The 16058-nt window shown below is 47.7% G+C and overlaps 1 protein-coding gene across 1 annotated transcript in view; it reads right to left on the reverse strand.

Moving 5' to 3' along the window:
* Positions 1-16058, reverse strand: part of NT5E (5'-nucleotidase ecto) — a 64191-nt gene that overhangs the window by 22740 nt on the left and 25393 nt on the right. Inside the window, exons 2-3 of the mRNA XM_059701058.1 lie at positions 12392-12614; positions 8778-8966 (exon numbers count right to left, since the gene is read on the reverse strand). Of these exons, the coding sequence (XP_059557041.1) occupies positions 8778-8966; positions 12392-12614 (412 nt within the window). The remainder of the gene's footprint in view (positions 1-8777; positions 8967-12391; positions 12615-16058) is intronic.

Genomic DNA, 16058 nt, shown 5'->3' on the forward strand with positions numbered 1-16058 from the left:
GTCTGTATTGCTGTTGATCTTTCTTTTAATGTCCATCAAGATTTGCTTTACATATTTAGGTGCTCCTATGTTGGGTACATATATGTTTACAAGGGTTATAACCTTTTGTTGGATCAATGCCTTTAGTATTATGTAGTGACCTTCTTTGTCTCTTTTACTGCTTTTGTGTTTAAGTCTATTTTGCCCGATATAAGTATTGCTACCTTACCTTACCATTTTTTCCCCATTTCCATGTGCATGGAATTTTTCCCCCATCAATTCACTTTCAGCTGTGTACATCTTTAGTTCTGATATGGGTCTCTTGTAGACAGCATTTATATGGGTCATGTTTTCTTATCCATTTTGATTGGAGCATTTAGTCCATTTACATTTAAGGTTATTATTGACTAGGGGCCCGGTGCATGAAATTTGTGCATGGGTAGAGTCCCTTGGCCTGGCCAGTGATCAGGGCTGATTGGGACCTTCCTTTTCCCCGGTGCTGGCTGGGACTTTTTTTCATTCTGCATCGCCCCCTGGTGGTCAGCGCACATCATAGCGAGCAGTCCAACTCCCGGTCAGTCTAACTCCCAGTTAGTTGAACTCCCAAAGGGACAATTTGCATTAGTCCTTTATTATATACTAGAGGCCCGGTGCACAAAAACTTGTGCACTCGGGGGGGAGGGGGGGTCCCTCAGCCCGGCCTGTGCCCTCCCACAGCCTGGGACCCCTTGGGAGATAACGACCTGCTGGTTTAGGCCTGCTCCCGGGTGACAGAGGGCAGGCCCAATCCCTAGGTGCAGCCCCTGGTCAGGCTCAGAGCAGGGCTGATTGGAGAGTTGGGGCGCTGCCCCCTGTCATGCACAGAGCAGGGCAGATTGGGGGTCACGCTCAGGGTAGGGCCGATTGGGGGGTTGGGGCACTGCCCCCTGTCATACTCAAGGCAGGGTCGATGGGGAGCTTGCGGTGCCACCCCCTGTCATGCACAGAGCAGGGCCAATCAGGGGGTTGGGGCGCTGCCCCTTGTCTCGCACAGAGCAGGGCCCATCAGGGGGGTTGGGGCTCTGTACCCTGTCACGCACAAAGCAGGGTCAATCAGGGGGTTGGGGAGCTCCCCCCTCTCAGGCACAGAGCAGGGCTGATCAGGGGATTGGGGTGCCTTCCCCTGTAACGAACAGAGCAGGGCGGATAGGGAGGTTGTGGCCCCTCCCCCGTCACACACAGAGCCGCAGGGCATCAGGGGGTTGGGGAGCTCCCCCCATCAGGCACAGAGCAGGGCCGATCAGGGGGCTGGGGCGCTGCCCACTGTCACACACAGGCAGGGCCCGTGGGGGGAGGGGGTTGGGGCACCGCACCCTGTCACACACAGAGCAGGGCCGATCAGGGGGTTGGGGCGCCGCACCCTGTCACACACAGAGCCGCAGGGCGATCAGGGGGTTGGGGAGCTCCTCCCTATCAGGCACAGAGCAGGGCTGATCAGGGGGTTGGGGCGCCTTCCCCTGTCACGAACAGAGCAGGGCGGATAGGGAGGTTGTGGCCCCGCCCCCTGTCACACACAGAGCCGCAGGGCGATCAGGGGGTTTGGGCGCTGCCCCCTGTCACACTGATCCCGGTGCTGGGAGGCCTCTCAGCACCTCTGATCCCAGTGCTGGGAGGCATATTACCCTTTTACTATATAGGATAGAGGCCTGGTGCATGGGTGGGTGCTGGCTGGTTTGCCCTGAAAGGTGTCCTGGATCAGGGTGGGGGTCCTCACTGGGGTGCCTGGCCAGCCTGGATGAGGGGATGATGGCTGTTTGCAGCTGGTCACACACCCTTCAGGGTGGGGGTCCCCACTGGGGTGCCTGGACAGCCTGGGTGAGGGGCTGAGGGCTGTTTTCAGGCTGGCGGGTGACTGAAGCTCCCAACTGCTCCTTTTTTTCTTTTTTTCTTTTTTTTATTCTGGGCCAGCTTTAGCTCTGACTCCAGCTCTGAGGCCTCTGCTGCTGAAAGCAGGTATCTGGTTTGTTTGTGTTCTATAATCAAAACACTGTATCAACTCCAGCTCGATATCCCGGTGGGCTGAAAGCAGGTTTCTGGGGTTTTGTTTAGCTTCTATATTTGTAACTATGTTTCAAACTGCAAGCTCAGAGGCCGGCAAGGCAGGCGGGGAACATTGGTTTCCTCCGTCACTGAAGCAAGCAAGCCTCATGTTAGTTTCAAGCTGCCTGGCTGCCGGCCGCCATCTTGGCTGGCAGTTAATTTGCATATCACCCTGATTAGCCAATGGGAAGGGTTGCGGACGTACGCTAATTACCATGTTTCTCTTTTATTAGATAGGATGATTTCTTCTTAAAGTAGGCCCTTTAACATTCCTTGAAATGCTGGTTTGGTGGTAATGGAATTTAACTTTTTTTGTCTGGGAAGTAGAACAGCAATTTCAACCTCTTTCATTTAATGGTACACTTAAAGTAATTACTAGAATTCTGCACTACACCAAAAAATATATAATAGTTTTTGCCAATCTGACAAAAAACAGGTATAACTTTGATTTATTCACACTGGACAGCTATTGTTGTATTGGCTGTTGTCATTTCTTGACAACCTAAGGGAAAAGAGCTCAGTGCCTCTGACTAAACAGTCAGGTATTGCATGTTTTTTAAATTCTTGTGGCACACTGATTGAAAATCACTGGTCTAGGTGAAGCTGGCCTGAAATCCAATCCAGGCTGCACTCAACCCTGACTGGTTATAGGCACATCAAATCGGGGAGCTCTACATGGAATGGGCTACCACATCATTCACTCACTCAGCAAACGTGTACAGAGCTCCAACACCTGCCCAGTGTTGTGGATGTCCACGGTCCACGGGCCAGGCCTACGGTCTTTGTTTCATCTATATGGGGCTGGGCGAGGCTGCTCAACCGAAACAGAGCAGGCAAGGAGTGATACCTCCTTCTCTTCTGAAGGATCTAGCCTACCCATGGCTCAGTACCCTTCCAGAAACCAGACTTCCTATTCACTTTTTACACTACAGAACAGGGCTTTATGAAACAAATGAAAAATAAAAACAAGAGTCATAAAAACACAGTCATTCTGAAACCAAGGCTCCTTATGACTTCCATTTAGTTTCAAATCCTAGCTCTAGAAACCATATTCCCCTCCCCCACACCCTTACCCCTCGGAGACCTCACCTTTTCTCCTGGATAATCAGCAACCCCCGAGGCAGCAGGGGACAGCAGCCTGGCACTGAGTAATGGTCACAAGACCTGGACCTTTGGCAGGCTGAAGATAACATCTTAACCTAAGCTATGCTTCAGCTCCTGAGCCCTAGGTGGAATGGCCCCCTGGCTACTTTCCCGTGAGACCAGACGGAGGGACCCAGAAAACACCTCAGAACTATCCTCCACTCACTAACAGTGCTCTTTCCAGAAGCAACACCTAATTTCTGGAGATTAATAAGGAGGTACACACAACCACAAATTCATGTAAACCAAATACGTTTCTTTAGGGAAAATCAGTATTTAGCTGGAGAAGGCATTCCCAAGGTAGTGGTCACTTCCAGTGGTCCAGTGGGAAGTGCTGTGTTTGTGCTCAGTGAGGGGGGTCTTAACAGCTGATTCCCACCAACCATTCCTTTCAGTTGGGTTGGCGAACAAGGGAGTGTGCAGTACACACTTTAAATAAAGAGAACCTGGAGATTGTCTGGCATGGAAGACCCAAGCTCTGCTTCCAAAGCCTGGCAAGGTCTTTACAAATTCCCCTGTAGATAAGCCTCGAAGAAATTAGAGGTAAAAGTACGTTCACTGCACTACCCTCGAGAAACTATAGTGTTCGGCCAGAAAATGTTTTATCTCCCCTGATTTTGGAAAGTAAGCAATCAGCCTCTTTGCACAGATGACTTTCTGGGGAACAGGGTGTGCGAATGGAAGGGATCAATCCTGTTATTCTGCAGACAGAGAAACTGATGTCTACTTTCACCCACGGCCACAGCCAGCCAGGCTGGCTGGTATAACCCAAGAATAACTCAGAGTCGTGGGAGGCCGAGAGACAGCACCTTAGGAGCTGTCCGCCTTCACGGGCTGACACAGGACAGAGTCCCCGGGAATATCTGCTGCTGCTTTCAACCTGCACTCACCTTGCTACCTTTTTCTCCAAAGGCAATAACCGGGACTTAATTTCTTCAGAGAAGATATGTGCGTCCCAGCCCTTGTCCCTGCAGCTGTAACATTTTGTAAGCCTGGTTGTGGGGGGGGGGGGGCGTTCTCCTCTTCATTCTGACATGTGCACCAGGGTTGTAATCAATAGAACCTAGACTGATGCTCAACATTTGCAGAGGGGCTGTTTATGGACTGTTTTTGTCATACCTCATTTAAAGCTGAGTTTTAAAAAATTTATTATTTTATTTTTTCAACTACATTTATTGGGGTGACATTGGCTAATAACAGTATCTAAGTTTCAAGTGTACAATTCTACAACACATCGTAGGTACTAGTATACACATTGTGTATTCACCACCCAAAGTCTAATCTCCTTCCATCACCATATATTTGATCCCTTAAGGGGTCAAACGGAGACTTCCAGGCTTCAATCTCCGCTATCCTGCAGCTGAGTTTTCAAATTAAGTAAACAAATTAAGTAACAAAACAGAAAAAATACTGGGTGCAATCCAGATCTTTGTGAAATTCTCTTTCAGGTGTGTGTGTGTGATGGTGTGTGTGTGTGATGTGTGTGTGTGATGGTGTGATGGTGTGTGTGATGGTGTGTGTGTGATGGTGTGTGTGTGTGTGATGGTGTGTGTGTGATGGTGTGTGTGTGTGTGATGGTGTGTGTGTGTGTGTGATGGTGTGTGTGTGTGATGGTGTGTGATGGTGTGTGTGTGTGTGTGTGTGTGTGTGTGTGTGTGTGGCAGGTCCTGTATGTGTGTTGAAATGATTTTCAGCAAGATTTACCATAGCAAGAGATGCATTATTTTTTTTTTTTAAATATATTTTATTGACTTTTTACAGAGAGGAAGGGAGAGAGATAGAGAGTCAGAAACATCGATGAGAGAGAAACATCGACAGCCACCGCCTGCACACCCCCCACTGGGGATGTGCCCGCAACCCAGGTACATGCCCTTGACCGGAATCGAACCTGGGACCTTTCAGTCCACAGGCCGACGCTCTATCCACTGAGCCAAACCGGTTTCGGCAAGATGCATTATTTTTAACTACATATTTTTTTAACTAATAATATTTAACTTAACTTTATGCTAATGCAATTCAAACAATTCAGTGGAGGTTTGTGGTTGTTTTTTTTTAAAGCTGAAAAAATGTACTTAAACAAGGAAATATGCCTCATCCCTTCCTGTGTCCTGGAATCCCCTTATTACCTTTGTCAGCTCATTCCTCAAAATGATGGGTATCAAAACTGAAAATTTTCGAAAGAGCAAGTTTAATCTTGCCACGCAATCAGAAAACGTGAAATGGATGACTAAGACTCCAGAGGCAGTGTTCTTCAGAGGCTGTAACTATCCCCCTTGAGATTTATGGATAAGCAGCTTATACCTTTTACCCATACACTTTCTTTCATCCAGTCATTCATCATTAACTAAAGTCGGCTACTTAGCAAAAGGCACACAGTGTTTTGCAGGACTTCATGGGCTGGAACAAAGTGGCAAGAACAAAAGGACAGCCGCAGAATTCGTGGGAAGCCAGGCGGAGCCAGCAGCCCTTTTCAGACCCAGCAGGGCACGCTAACTGATGGCCTCACCAAGGCTGTGGGTGGAAGTGGTGCTGTAGGAGGGCTCAGTTAAGGTAAGTCCTGAGGAACCCGGGAGTAGCTTCAGCATCCGAATGGAGAGGTTTGAGCCTGAGATTGTTCATGCTCTGTCTTGGTCACAACTCATTTAAAGCTGAGTTTTCCAAAATATGGGCTGGCTACAGTATGAAGAGATTAAGGGTTGTAACCGGCACTTAGAAAAATGGAACAGAAGAACAGAAGAGATCAGAGTGCATTCTGGGTGCTCCATAAAAGTTTCTTTGCGTTTGTGTGTTTATGTGTGAGAATGCACACGCGCGCACACACACACACACACAATGCCGTTCTTACTATGGATTATAGCAAAAAAGTTCGAAATCACTGCTCTAAGCAGGAAGTGTGGGAAGCACATCTCCAGCTCCCGCCATGTGTCCTGGGGCTCTGACACTGCCTCAGGGAAAAGCTCAGAAGAGGCTCCAGGGAAGGCTTTAGTGAGCCTTGTCTACAGAGCAGGGCCAGGACCGAGACATGGATGCCGGGCCCTGTTCTGAGGCTCTTGCCCTCACCCACCCTTACACACCGGCGTCCCAGTGACCCTCAGGATAGGTTCTGTGATTCCCTCTACAGCGAGGGAAATCAGGCCGAGTCAGGGCCGAACCCCCAGTTAGGGCACACACAGAGCGCTTGACGCAGTGCCGCTCTGGACTTCCCCGTCTTGGCACAGTCGGTCCCCGTAACTCTCCCCAGGTGCTTCGTGGCGCTCTGATGTTTGATCGCACCACTCCCCGCACCGAGGAAGCTCACATCCCTGTCTGTCCATCCCCGTCCTCGCCACACGGATGTACTTAGTGCCTGCTACGTGCCTGGGGCTGTTCTCACCACTTTATATAGACATCTTTTTCCATTAAACAGCAGAAAATTAAACACAGGGGTGACGTTTGATTGTCTAATCTGTTGGAAAAAAGGACACCACCCACTGTTCTCTAACCCACCACATTGCCTTCACACTCACGGATGGGTGTAACCCACTTTGAAATTCTTTAGCCTGCGTCTGCCAACAGGGAGACGACGTGAGCCGGCCTTGGGTGAGCCCCTGTAAATCCTGGCATTCTTTTCTCACAGGAAAGCCAGCCCCACCATGTGCAACAGTTCACCGGTGTCACCGTTCTGACTGGCCTATTTCACCCGAGGGCAGCCTCCACCCCCTGCTCACCCGAGGGGGTCAGACAGCCCCCCGCGAGGTGCCACCCGGGCCTGTGGGCCACTTTCGGGCGAAGGCGATCGAGACCCTACGGCCCAGAGGAACGTTCACTTCTCCCTTAAAGAGTGTAAATGGGGGCCTTGCCCAGAGTGGGAGTTATCACCAGAAACAATGTCCGTCTCACCTCTCTACAGGGCAGGGGAGACTTCCCAGTGCTGAGCACCTGGTCTTCAACGGCCTCCTCCCTCTGGAGCCTCAGGCACCGTCCCTCATCCTTAGCTCAGAATGTCACAGTTACCACCTTTCAGCCCTCAGTCTCTGGCTCCCGTGTGGGCGGCTCCCATAGTTATGCATGTATTAATTTTGGTTATTGTCTGTTTCTAATTTGTCTCATGTCTATTTGATGACAGAACCTTGAGGAGACGTTTGCTCCTTGTCCACACTCTTCTCGGTGATAACCCTCTGAAACATGTTCTGCTGTTTGGGGTGTAGCCTATCTTTGCTTTTATCACGCTGGAGAGGCTACACCGAGATGTGCGAAGGAGCCACCTCTTCAAGGAGTGGCTTGTTCCCCACCAAAGCCTTCCTTCTCGCTGCAGCCAGGCCTCTTCTTCTTCCTTTTCTTGAAAACACTTTAAAGCTCCATGCAGTGGTGGTGTGGGGCACCGAGCCAGGCTCAGACAGTTTGGGGCATTATAGGTTAGTTTCTAACTAAAACTATATAACACCAAGGAGAGAAGGGGAAGGAGGGGAGAAGGAGGGAAGGGGAAAGGGAGGGAGGAGGAAAAAGGAGAGGAGCAAGAAAGGTGTGGATGAAAAAGCAGCTTTTCTCTGGAAAGTAAGCTCACAGGTGATCTGATCATAAATCCCTAACTGGGCAGGTCATGGTGGGTAGTCACAGCCCAGGCCTATAGCTTCTTTAGTGGAAGGTTTTAAGCCAGCTCTGCCCATTGCTCCTGTGCATCCAGGTTAACACACCGCTGAAATGCCAGCAGTAAGACCCCTGGGGTGGAGTATTCACCCTCAAGAGAGCACACAATCCTGTCAACTATTCTGCAATCCAGCTGCCACCTTGTTTTCTCCAGTCTTCCTTATTTCCTTTCTTTAATGTCAAGTGCATAAAATAGACTGCAAAAATTATTTTTAGGAGCATCTGAAATCTTGCCCCCGGCATATATCCTGTTTGGCTCCAATAAATGCTCACAAAAATTCTCCACAGCTTTGGATGCTTCTTACATAGACAAAGGGAGGGAGAGAGAGGACTGAGGTAGAGGGGGCAGGAGCAAGAGATAGGGGAAGAAGAGGTAGGAGAAGGGAGAGGGAGCAGGGGAGGGAAAGGAGGGAGGCGGGGGAGAGCTCACACTCTCCAGAGGGGCAGGGCGGCGTGGCTCCAGGACTCTCAGAGGCCTGGATGCAGCTGAGTCAGGACTTGAACCCAGGGTTCCAGCTCCTGCACCTGCGAACCTACAAAGCAAGCCCTGCCCCTTTGAGCGGGGAAGGCCTTATTTACAGTAGCTTGCTTATGCTTATACATTTTCATATGACTTATTGCTTTTTTTTATATAAACTGACTTTTGGTTGGGGTTCAGTAATCTTTTATATATATAAATATATAATGTATATTTACATTATATATATATAATGTATATTTACAATATACATAAATGAAACTGACAATCATGCAAGCAATAAACTGTTCTTAGTAATGTCTCTGAGTAAGATTTACACCTATTACCTTTCAATGTGTATTGCATATGTATATTACATATATAATTTCTGTTATATGCTAAACAGTAGTAAAAATAATAATAGCAGTTGCAAAGGCAAAAGAGACTAAGCTATGCAGACCCCTGGCTGGTATAACCCTTCTGAAGCAATTACCTGTGTAAAGGAACGTGTTGGTGTGTCCTCCCACCACGACGTCCACGCCCCTCACTTTCTGAGCGATGAGTTTATCCATTTCAAAACCAGAGTGTCCCAGTGCAATAATTTTGTTCACATTGAGGGTCGTTAGCTTATCTACTTGCATTTGCAATGCAGGGATTTCCTCTTCAAATACTAAATTTGGCCCTAAAAGGAACAAAACAAATACAATGGGTATGTATTAATACTTTTTATTATACTACTTATTGTACACACTAACATGCTAAGTAAAAACATCTTAATCTGCTAAAGCTCTTAAATGACTAAGGCCAACACATTTTATTTATTTACTTTCTTAAAAAATATTTTTATTGATTTCAGAAAGGAAGGGAGAGGGAGAGATAGACAGAAACATCAATCAGCTGCCTCCTGACGCCTCCTACTGGGGATCAAGCCCACAACCTGGACATGTGCCCTTGACCGGAATTGAACCTGGGACTCTTCAGTCCACAGGTTGCTGCTCTATCCACTGAGCCAAACTAGCGAGGGTGCCAACACATAGTTTTTAAATTAAATGTAAAATCGCTACAAAGCCCCTTTCTGCCCATCCAGGTTATTGATTCTCAGTTACATTCACTTAATGTTGCATTCGTTTAAGGTTGCAGATGATATTATGCTGCTCAAAATTCAAGCTCAAATTATGAGGAGGCTTCAGACTTGCAAGCCTATTTTTGTTTTCTATTCTATTTTTATATGTAGACTTCCTTTACACCAAGGCAGAAAATGCTAAGGCTTTGTTTGCAAGTTTAGGATAATCAGTCTTAAACTTACAACTCTGTCAGCAACTAGTTCTTGCATGCCAATCTTAACACGCGGGCTGACAACTCCGTTCTGCTCACTGGCTAAAGGTCAGCATGAGATTATCACTGAGCTCGGCATAGACAGGGGTCCCATCTGGGTATTGAGAGTGCTCATCTTCACTGGGTGCCTTCTCCCCCCACAGTGGGGACAGACCATTGCCTGTTGGCAAGTGTGGGTGAGACTGCACAGCCTTGCCCTCTGTGGGCTGCCAGCATGTGCTACTAGGTGTGGCAAGACCACCAGGCTCTGTCCCTGCAGCCAGGCCTCAGCAAGCCTTGAGGTCTTATGGCCTTTATTGGCACAGAGTGATTGCAAACACAGACACACTGCCCTGGAGTCACATCCAGCACTCAGTCACAAAGGAGTCCTCCAGATCATCTATCCCAGTGATGGCGAACCTATGTCACGCGTGTCAGAGGTGACACGCGAACTCATTTTTTTGGTTGATTTTTCTTTGTTAAATGGCATTTAAATATATAAAATAAATATCAAAAATAGAAGTCTTTGTTTTACTATGGTTGAAAATATCAAAAAATTTCTATATGTGACACGGCACCAGAGTTAAGTTAGGGTTTTTCAAAATGCTGACACGCCGAGCTCAAAAGGTTCGCCATCACCGAGACTCCTGTAAGCAAAATTTCTAATAATCATCACTAAAATGAAATTGCCAAAACATGAATAACATCTTGTAAAGAACTTTCAAAACCCAGGAGCCTCACAGCTCTAGTGGGTAAAAGTGTCCATCTCTTCAAAGACCAGCAAGGCTGAAATGAAACCCGTCCCTGTGACGGGAGTGGCTGAGACAGCCCGTCAGGCCTGCTGCTGGGACCGCTTCCTTCTGAGCCGGAGGGACACTTCTAAAACATTTCAGAAGCCCGTGATTGTACACCACCCTGTGGCTCCACACGACCTCAGCAGCATCTATACACTGTGTGTCATGCAGTGTGCAAAGGTGTGGTCACCCGTGGGCCAGCTGTCTGCCTGCTGCCTGGGGTCCATGACCGTCCCCACCTCCCCTCGGGGGATCTTGACCCATGCTGCTCAGGGTAAAGTTCAGCTGACCTTTTTGTTGTTTCCAATGGCCTGGACCTATTTTAACAGCAACAATAAATATATTGCTTTCCTAATTGTTAAATAATTATATGTCCTTTAGCAGTTCATTCTTTTTAAAATCTTATGTTTACTGATTTATTGGGGTGACATTGGTTAATAAAATGATATAGGTTTCAGGTGTACAATTCTATAGTCCATCATCTGCATATTGTACTGTGTGTTCACTGCCCCAAGTCAAGTCTCCTTCCGTCACCATTTATCCCCCTTTCACCCTCTTCTACCTTCCCCCATCCCCCTTTCCCTCTGGTAATCACCACACTGTTGTCCGTGGCAGTCAGTTTTGTTTTCTTTACTTAATCCCTTCACCTTTTCAACCCCCATTACGTACCCTCCCCTCTGAGAGCTGTCAGTCTGTTCTCTGTATCTATGACTGTTTCTGTTTTGTTAGTTTAAGTGAAATCATGGTACTTGTCTTTCTCTGACTGGCTTATTTCACTCAGCATAATACTCTCTAGGCCCATCCATGCTATCACAAAAGGTAAGATTTCCTTCTTCTTTTTTCTGGCTGAGTAGTATTCCATTGTGTAAATGTACCACAGAGTCTTTATTCACTCGTCTACTGATGGACACTTGGGCTGCTTCCAATCTTGGCTATAGTAAACAGCTGCTATGAACATAGGGTGCATATATTCTTTCAAATTCGTGTTTCAGGTTTCTTCGGTTATATTTCCAGAAGGGGAATCACTGAGTCATAAGGCAGTTCCATTTTTAATTTTCTGAGGAAACTCCATACTGTTTCGCACAGTGGCTGCAACAGTCTGTGTTCCCACCAGCAGTGCACGAGGGTTCCCGTTACTCCACATCCTCGCCAACTCCTGTTGTTTGCTGATTTATTGATGGTGGTCATTCTGACAGGTGTATCAATTAATTCTGGATGAAAATCCTTGTTCCTGATAGCTCCTAGTTTCACTTTTTTCTTCAAATATGGAAAGAAAATTAATTTGGAGAATTTAGAAAAGATGTAATTCTCACCGGTAGTGTTTCTGTGAAAGTGTTCCTTCCTGTAAAAGTGGCTCAGAAATGTTTCTTGAATGGTTTTAGGGTTATACATAAAAGCTTGTGTATAAGGGTATATAAAGATATGGGCAGATATATGTCTTCTAAAATATATATACATATAGATGTAGATATCATCAGACCATTCAAGAATATATACATATTTCCCAGAAAGCCAGATATAGCAAAGTCATTCTAACCAGAAAAGATGAACAAGGCAAAGGCAGAAAGGAGAGTTAACTAGACATGTAGTAATCAGACCAGAAAAGGAAAGATAAGCTAGATGACGTAGTACCCTCGCTCTAGGCACCCTGATCCCATGGGATGAGGGCAGTGAGTATGTGGCTCTTATTCTCCAGTAAATGACTCTGCACTGGTTAGCCCTGGATTTAAGTAGATTTCTCCTCCAATTTTAAATGCAGTGAATTAAACAGAGACACTGTCATCAAGGAAGTTCACGGAACGGGAGAGCAAATGTCCTTAAGAAGTAACCTAGGACGATGTGGGAGCCACCAGACTGGTTTTGTCAATGCCACCCTAGGCACACTGTTTCCCAACACCACCCCTTATTCCTCCTACTACCTACAGCCCATCAAAATAGTGCCAAGCTCTGATTTGGTGCCTCTATTTTCAAGCCAGAGTGCTATAAACATAGAAAGTACCTGGCTTTGAGAGAACAGGAGTTTCTCTTGAAGTGTATCCAACAATTCCCACCGATTCACCATCAACAGAAAGGATTTTATATGGCAAATAAAGATTTTCTATTTGAGATGCTAGCGGCCCCTTCGCTTTGATGTTTGCACTCAGAATTGGAAATGTGGCCTTTCTGAGGAGTGGATCAATCAGACCTTCGGCACCATTATCAAATTCATGATTTCCCAGGGCCTAGTAGAAAAAGAGAAGAGAAGAAGAATTAGGTACTCTGGAATTTCCAATAAAAGCACACTTTAAAGAAGACTGCGTTAGCCCAGTGGCTCCCACATGGGCAGGGCTGCAGGAGGCCGCTCCCAGGGCCTCTGCCCTCCTCCCGCCCGAGGTTTATGCAGTTGTCCTGGAGCTGGGTCAGGGACATCCAGGTCCTCAGGCTGGGCTGACCCCTGCTCCCTGGGTCCCACACCACCGACGGTACTGGAGGTAGCATCAACACAAGAGTCGCCAGGAAGCTGGCTAGACGTCCATGGTCCTGCCAACCCAGATCTGGGGCAGGGCCTGCATTCACCAGGTGCTGCCCAGCCTTTTGAATTCTGTTTTCCCTCAGAAACCCACGTTCCAATCCACCCACCCAATGGTCCCAGCCTCCATCTGCAAGAGGGAACCACTAAAATCTATGGGACTTTAGCCAAGGCGCCTGGCAGGTTCTGTTGACAGAGACCAGAGGCCTCTCCTCCTCCTCACAGCTCCACGTCTCCTTGGTCCCGATTCCACAAAGTTTCTTGCCAAGGACTCTTGCCCTCTAATTTTTCTGGGGAAGTGAAGACCCCCAAGACAAGCAGGAGAAGGCCTGCTCCGCATTTTACAGGGCGGCCCTGGTTTCTCTCTTCTGTCTGCCCGGGGCTGCCCCCTGCTTCATTCCCAGCAGGTTCCTGTCTGAGAAAGAATAGGTGAAATGACTGCGCCCTGCCGGGTTTCTGGGCCCACTCTGAGCTCAGGGCTTTGTGAAGAGGTGGGGAAGTTTTTAAAAAACATATTTTTATTGATTTCAGAGAGGAAGAGCAAGGGAGAGAGAGATAGAGACATCAATGATGAGGGCGAATCATTGATCGGCTGCCTCCTGCACGCCCCACATTGGGATCAAGTCCACAGCCCAGCATGTGCCCTGACTAGGAATTGAACCATGACCTCCTGGTTCATAGGTTGATGGTCAACCACTGAGCCAAGCCAGCTGGGCAAGCTGGGGTAGTTTTTTAATGCAAACCTTGCCTCCTACCTTCTTTGCTCTCTCCCATTCCCTACTGTTCTGGGAGTAGCTATTGGGTAACAAAACAACCATCTTAATACCTGGCAGTTTCCCCTGGAATAATACCAGCAGGACACAACATGCCAGCCGCCTTCCCTGAAAAGCCTGCACCCCTTTCTCCATTGGCTTCTGGAATTAGTCTGTCTCCTCTGGGCATCTGCCTATCTGCTCTGGTTGCCAAGGCAGTTTTGCTAACCTAGTATTTAACCCAGTAAGTCTCAAAATTTCTAAGCCCGGCTGGCTTGCCTCCGTGGTTGAGCGTCAGCCTATGAACCAAGAGGTCATGGCTTGATTTCTGGTCAGGGCACAAGCTGGGGTTGTGGGCTTGATCCTCAGTGTGGGGAGTGCAGGAGGCAGCCAATTAACGATTCTCTCTCATCATTGATGTTTCTATCTCTCTCTCTCCTTCTCCCTTCCTCTCTGAAATCAATAATAAATACCTCTCTATATTTAAAAAGCCAGCAACCGGAATGCCAGAATGACTGGAATCACTGGTCGCTATGATGCCCACTGTGGCTGGCCAACAGGCCTGATTGCCCCCTGGCCCCAATTGGGGGCAGGCCGGCCAGCTAACCACCTGTGGCTCCTCCCATTGGCCAGCCCCGCCCCCGATCAGCCCCCATTGGGGCGGGTGGGCTGGACCCCACCTATGCACGAATTCATGCACTGGGTCTCTAGTATTTTAAATAAATAAACAAATAAATAAACAAACAAACCAGTGCGTCTCAAAATTTCTAAATACCACAACAGATTTGCTTTACTTTGCAGGTCATCTGGGAACAGGCCTGGAAGTACTGGCTGGTGACCCTTAGTCTAAATTAGCCCCCCCTTCCCAGTATTCTCTTTGTGGGGGTCCTGCCATCTCCATCCTGCTCCGCCTTGTAGCCCCTTGCTGGCCACACAGGCACACCCTGTGTATCTGCTCACACGACTGTGTATTATGTCCTACAGTGTACACATCTACACAGAGAAAGCAACACAGTGTCCTCACTTTCCCACCTACCTGTCTCCCCAATTAAACGCAGAATTTCTAAATTTGCTTTTTCCTCCATTTCTGAGAATCTACTAATTTTTACCTTTTCCTCTTACCTAATTACTTCCCTCTTAAAAGCTGACCTAGTCAAGTTTCTCCCAGTCTTGGGTAACCTCTTACTCATGGTTTCTTCCTATGTTGAAATGTCTCTGTTAGATTTCAGTAACTATCTTGCTTAACTGTAAAGTTTTTTAAAATGAATGTTTCTATAGTTCCTTTTAAAAAAATATATTTTATTGATTTTTTACAGAGAGGAAGGAAGAGGGATAGTTAGACACATCGATGAGAGAGAAACATCAATCAGCTGCCTCCTGCACACCCCCTACTGGGGATATGCCCGCAACCAAGGTACATGCTCTTGACTGGAATCGAACCTGGGACCCTTTAGTCTGCAGGCCGACGCTCTATCCACTGAGCCAAACCGGTTAAAGCTCTATAGTTCTTAATGAAAGACGATCCAATATGTCAGCCACCTTGCAGTTTACCAACCAGCGTTATATGGCTGGACTGCAGCAAAACTGACGTCATATTTTTCATTTATTCCCTCTCTGCCCAAACTGCCAGTATCAATAAAGCCAGAAACCCTGGAGCAGCCAAATCCTTCCCACTCACTCGCCCCACTCCCATTCCACCAGTATCTCTCCCCTTCTTCTAAATGTGGGTTCATTTCCATCCCACTGCTACCTGCTTCAGGCCTCGCCTCCTCTCTGGACTAATGCAACAGCTTCCTAACTGGGCTCTCGGCAGCAGCCATTGCCATTTCTAAACCCTCCTGCATGTTGCAGCCAGCACAACCTCTCTAAGATGCAAGTCTGACCTTGTCAGTCTTAACCTTCTGGTCCTACAGAGGCTCTCCGTTCCCTCTGTGATCAAATTCAACACCCTGAGCACTGTGGACCACCAGGCTCTTTGAGATCTGGTCTCATCCTACCCTCCAGCCTCATTTCTGACGCCCACCCCCTGACGTGCAAGGCAACCAGGCAGGGCTGACTCCTCCACTCATGAGTAGAGACCTGGGCACATTTCTAAACCTCAGCTCCCTCTGGAAGGGCACTGAATGAACAAAACAAAAGTCACGATAAAAGTGAGCCAGCATTTACTAAGCACTTGCCACACACCGGCATTACGCAAAGTGATTTCACACAGAAAACCTGGTTTCCTGCTGTGAGGTTGGTATTACATCTATCCTCACTGTGCAGGTGAGAAAACCTGACATCTGGAGGCACTACATCAGTGGTTCTCAACCTTGGCTGCACGTTAGAATCACCTGGGAATCTTTTTAAAATCCTGGTTTCTGGGCCTCCTCCTCCGGAAATTCTGTTTCTTTGTTGTGGCCCCA

Source organism: Myotis daubentonii, chromosome 6 (genome assembly GCF_963259705.1).
Source record: "Myotis daubentonii chromosome 6, mMyoDau2.1, whole genome shotgun sequence".
Classification (NCBI taxonomy): domain Eukaryota; kingdom Metazoa; phylum Chordata; class Mammalia; order Chiroptera; family Vespertilionidae; genus Myotis; species Myotis daubentonii.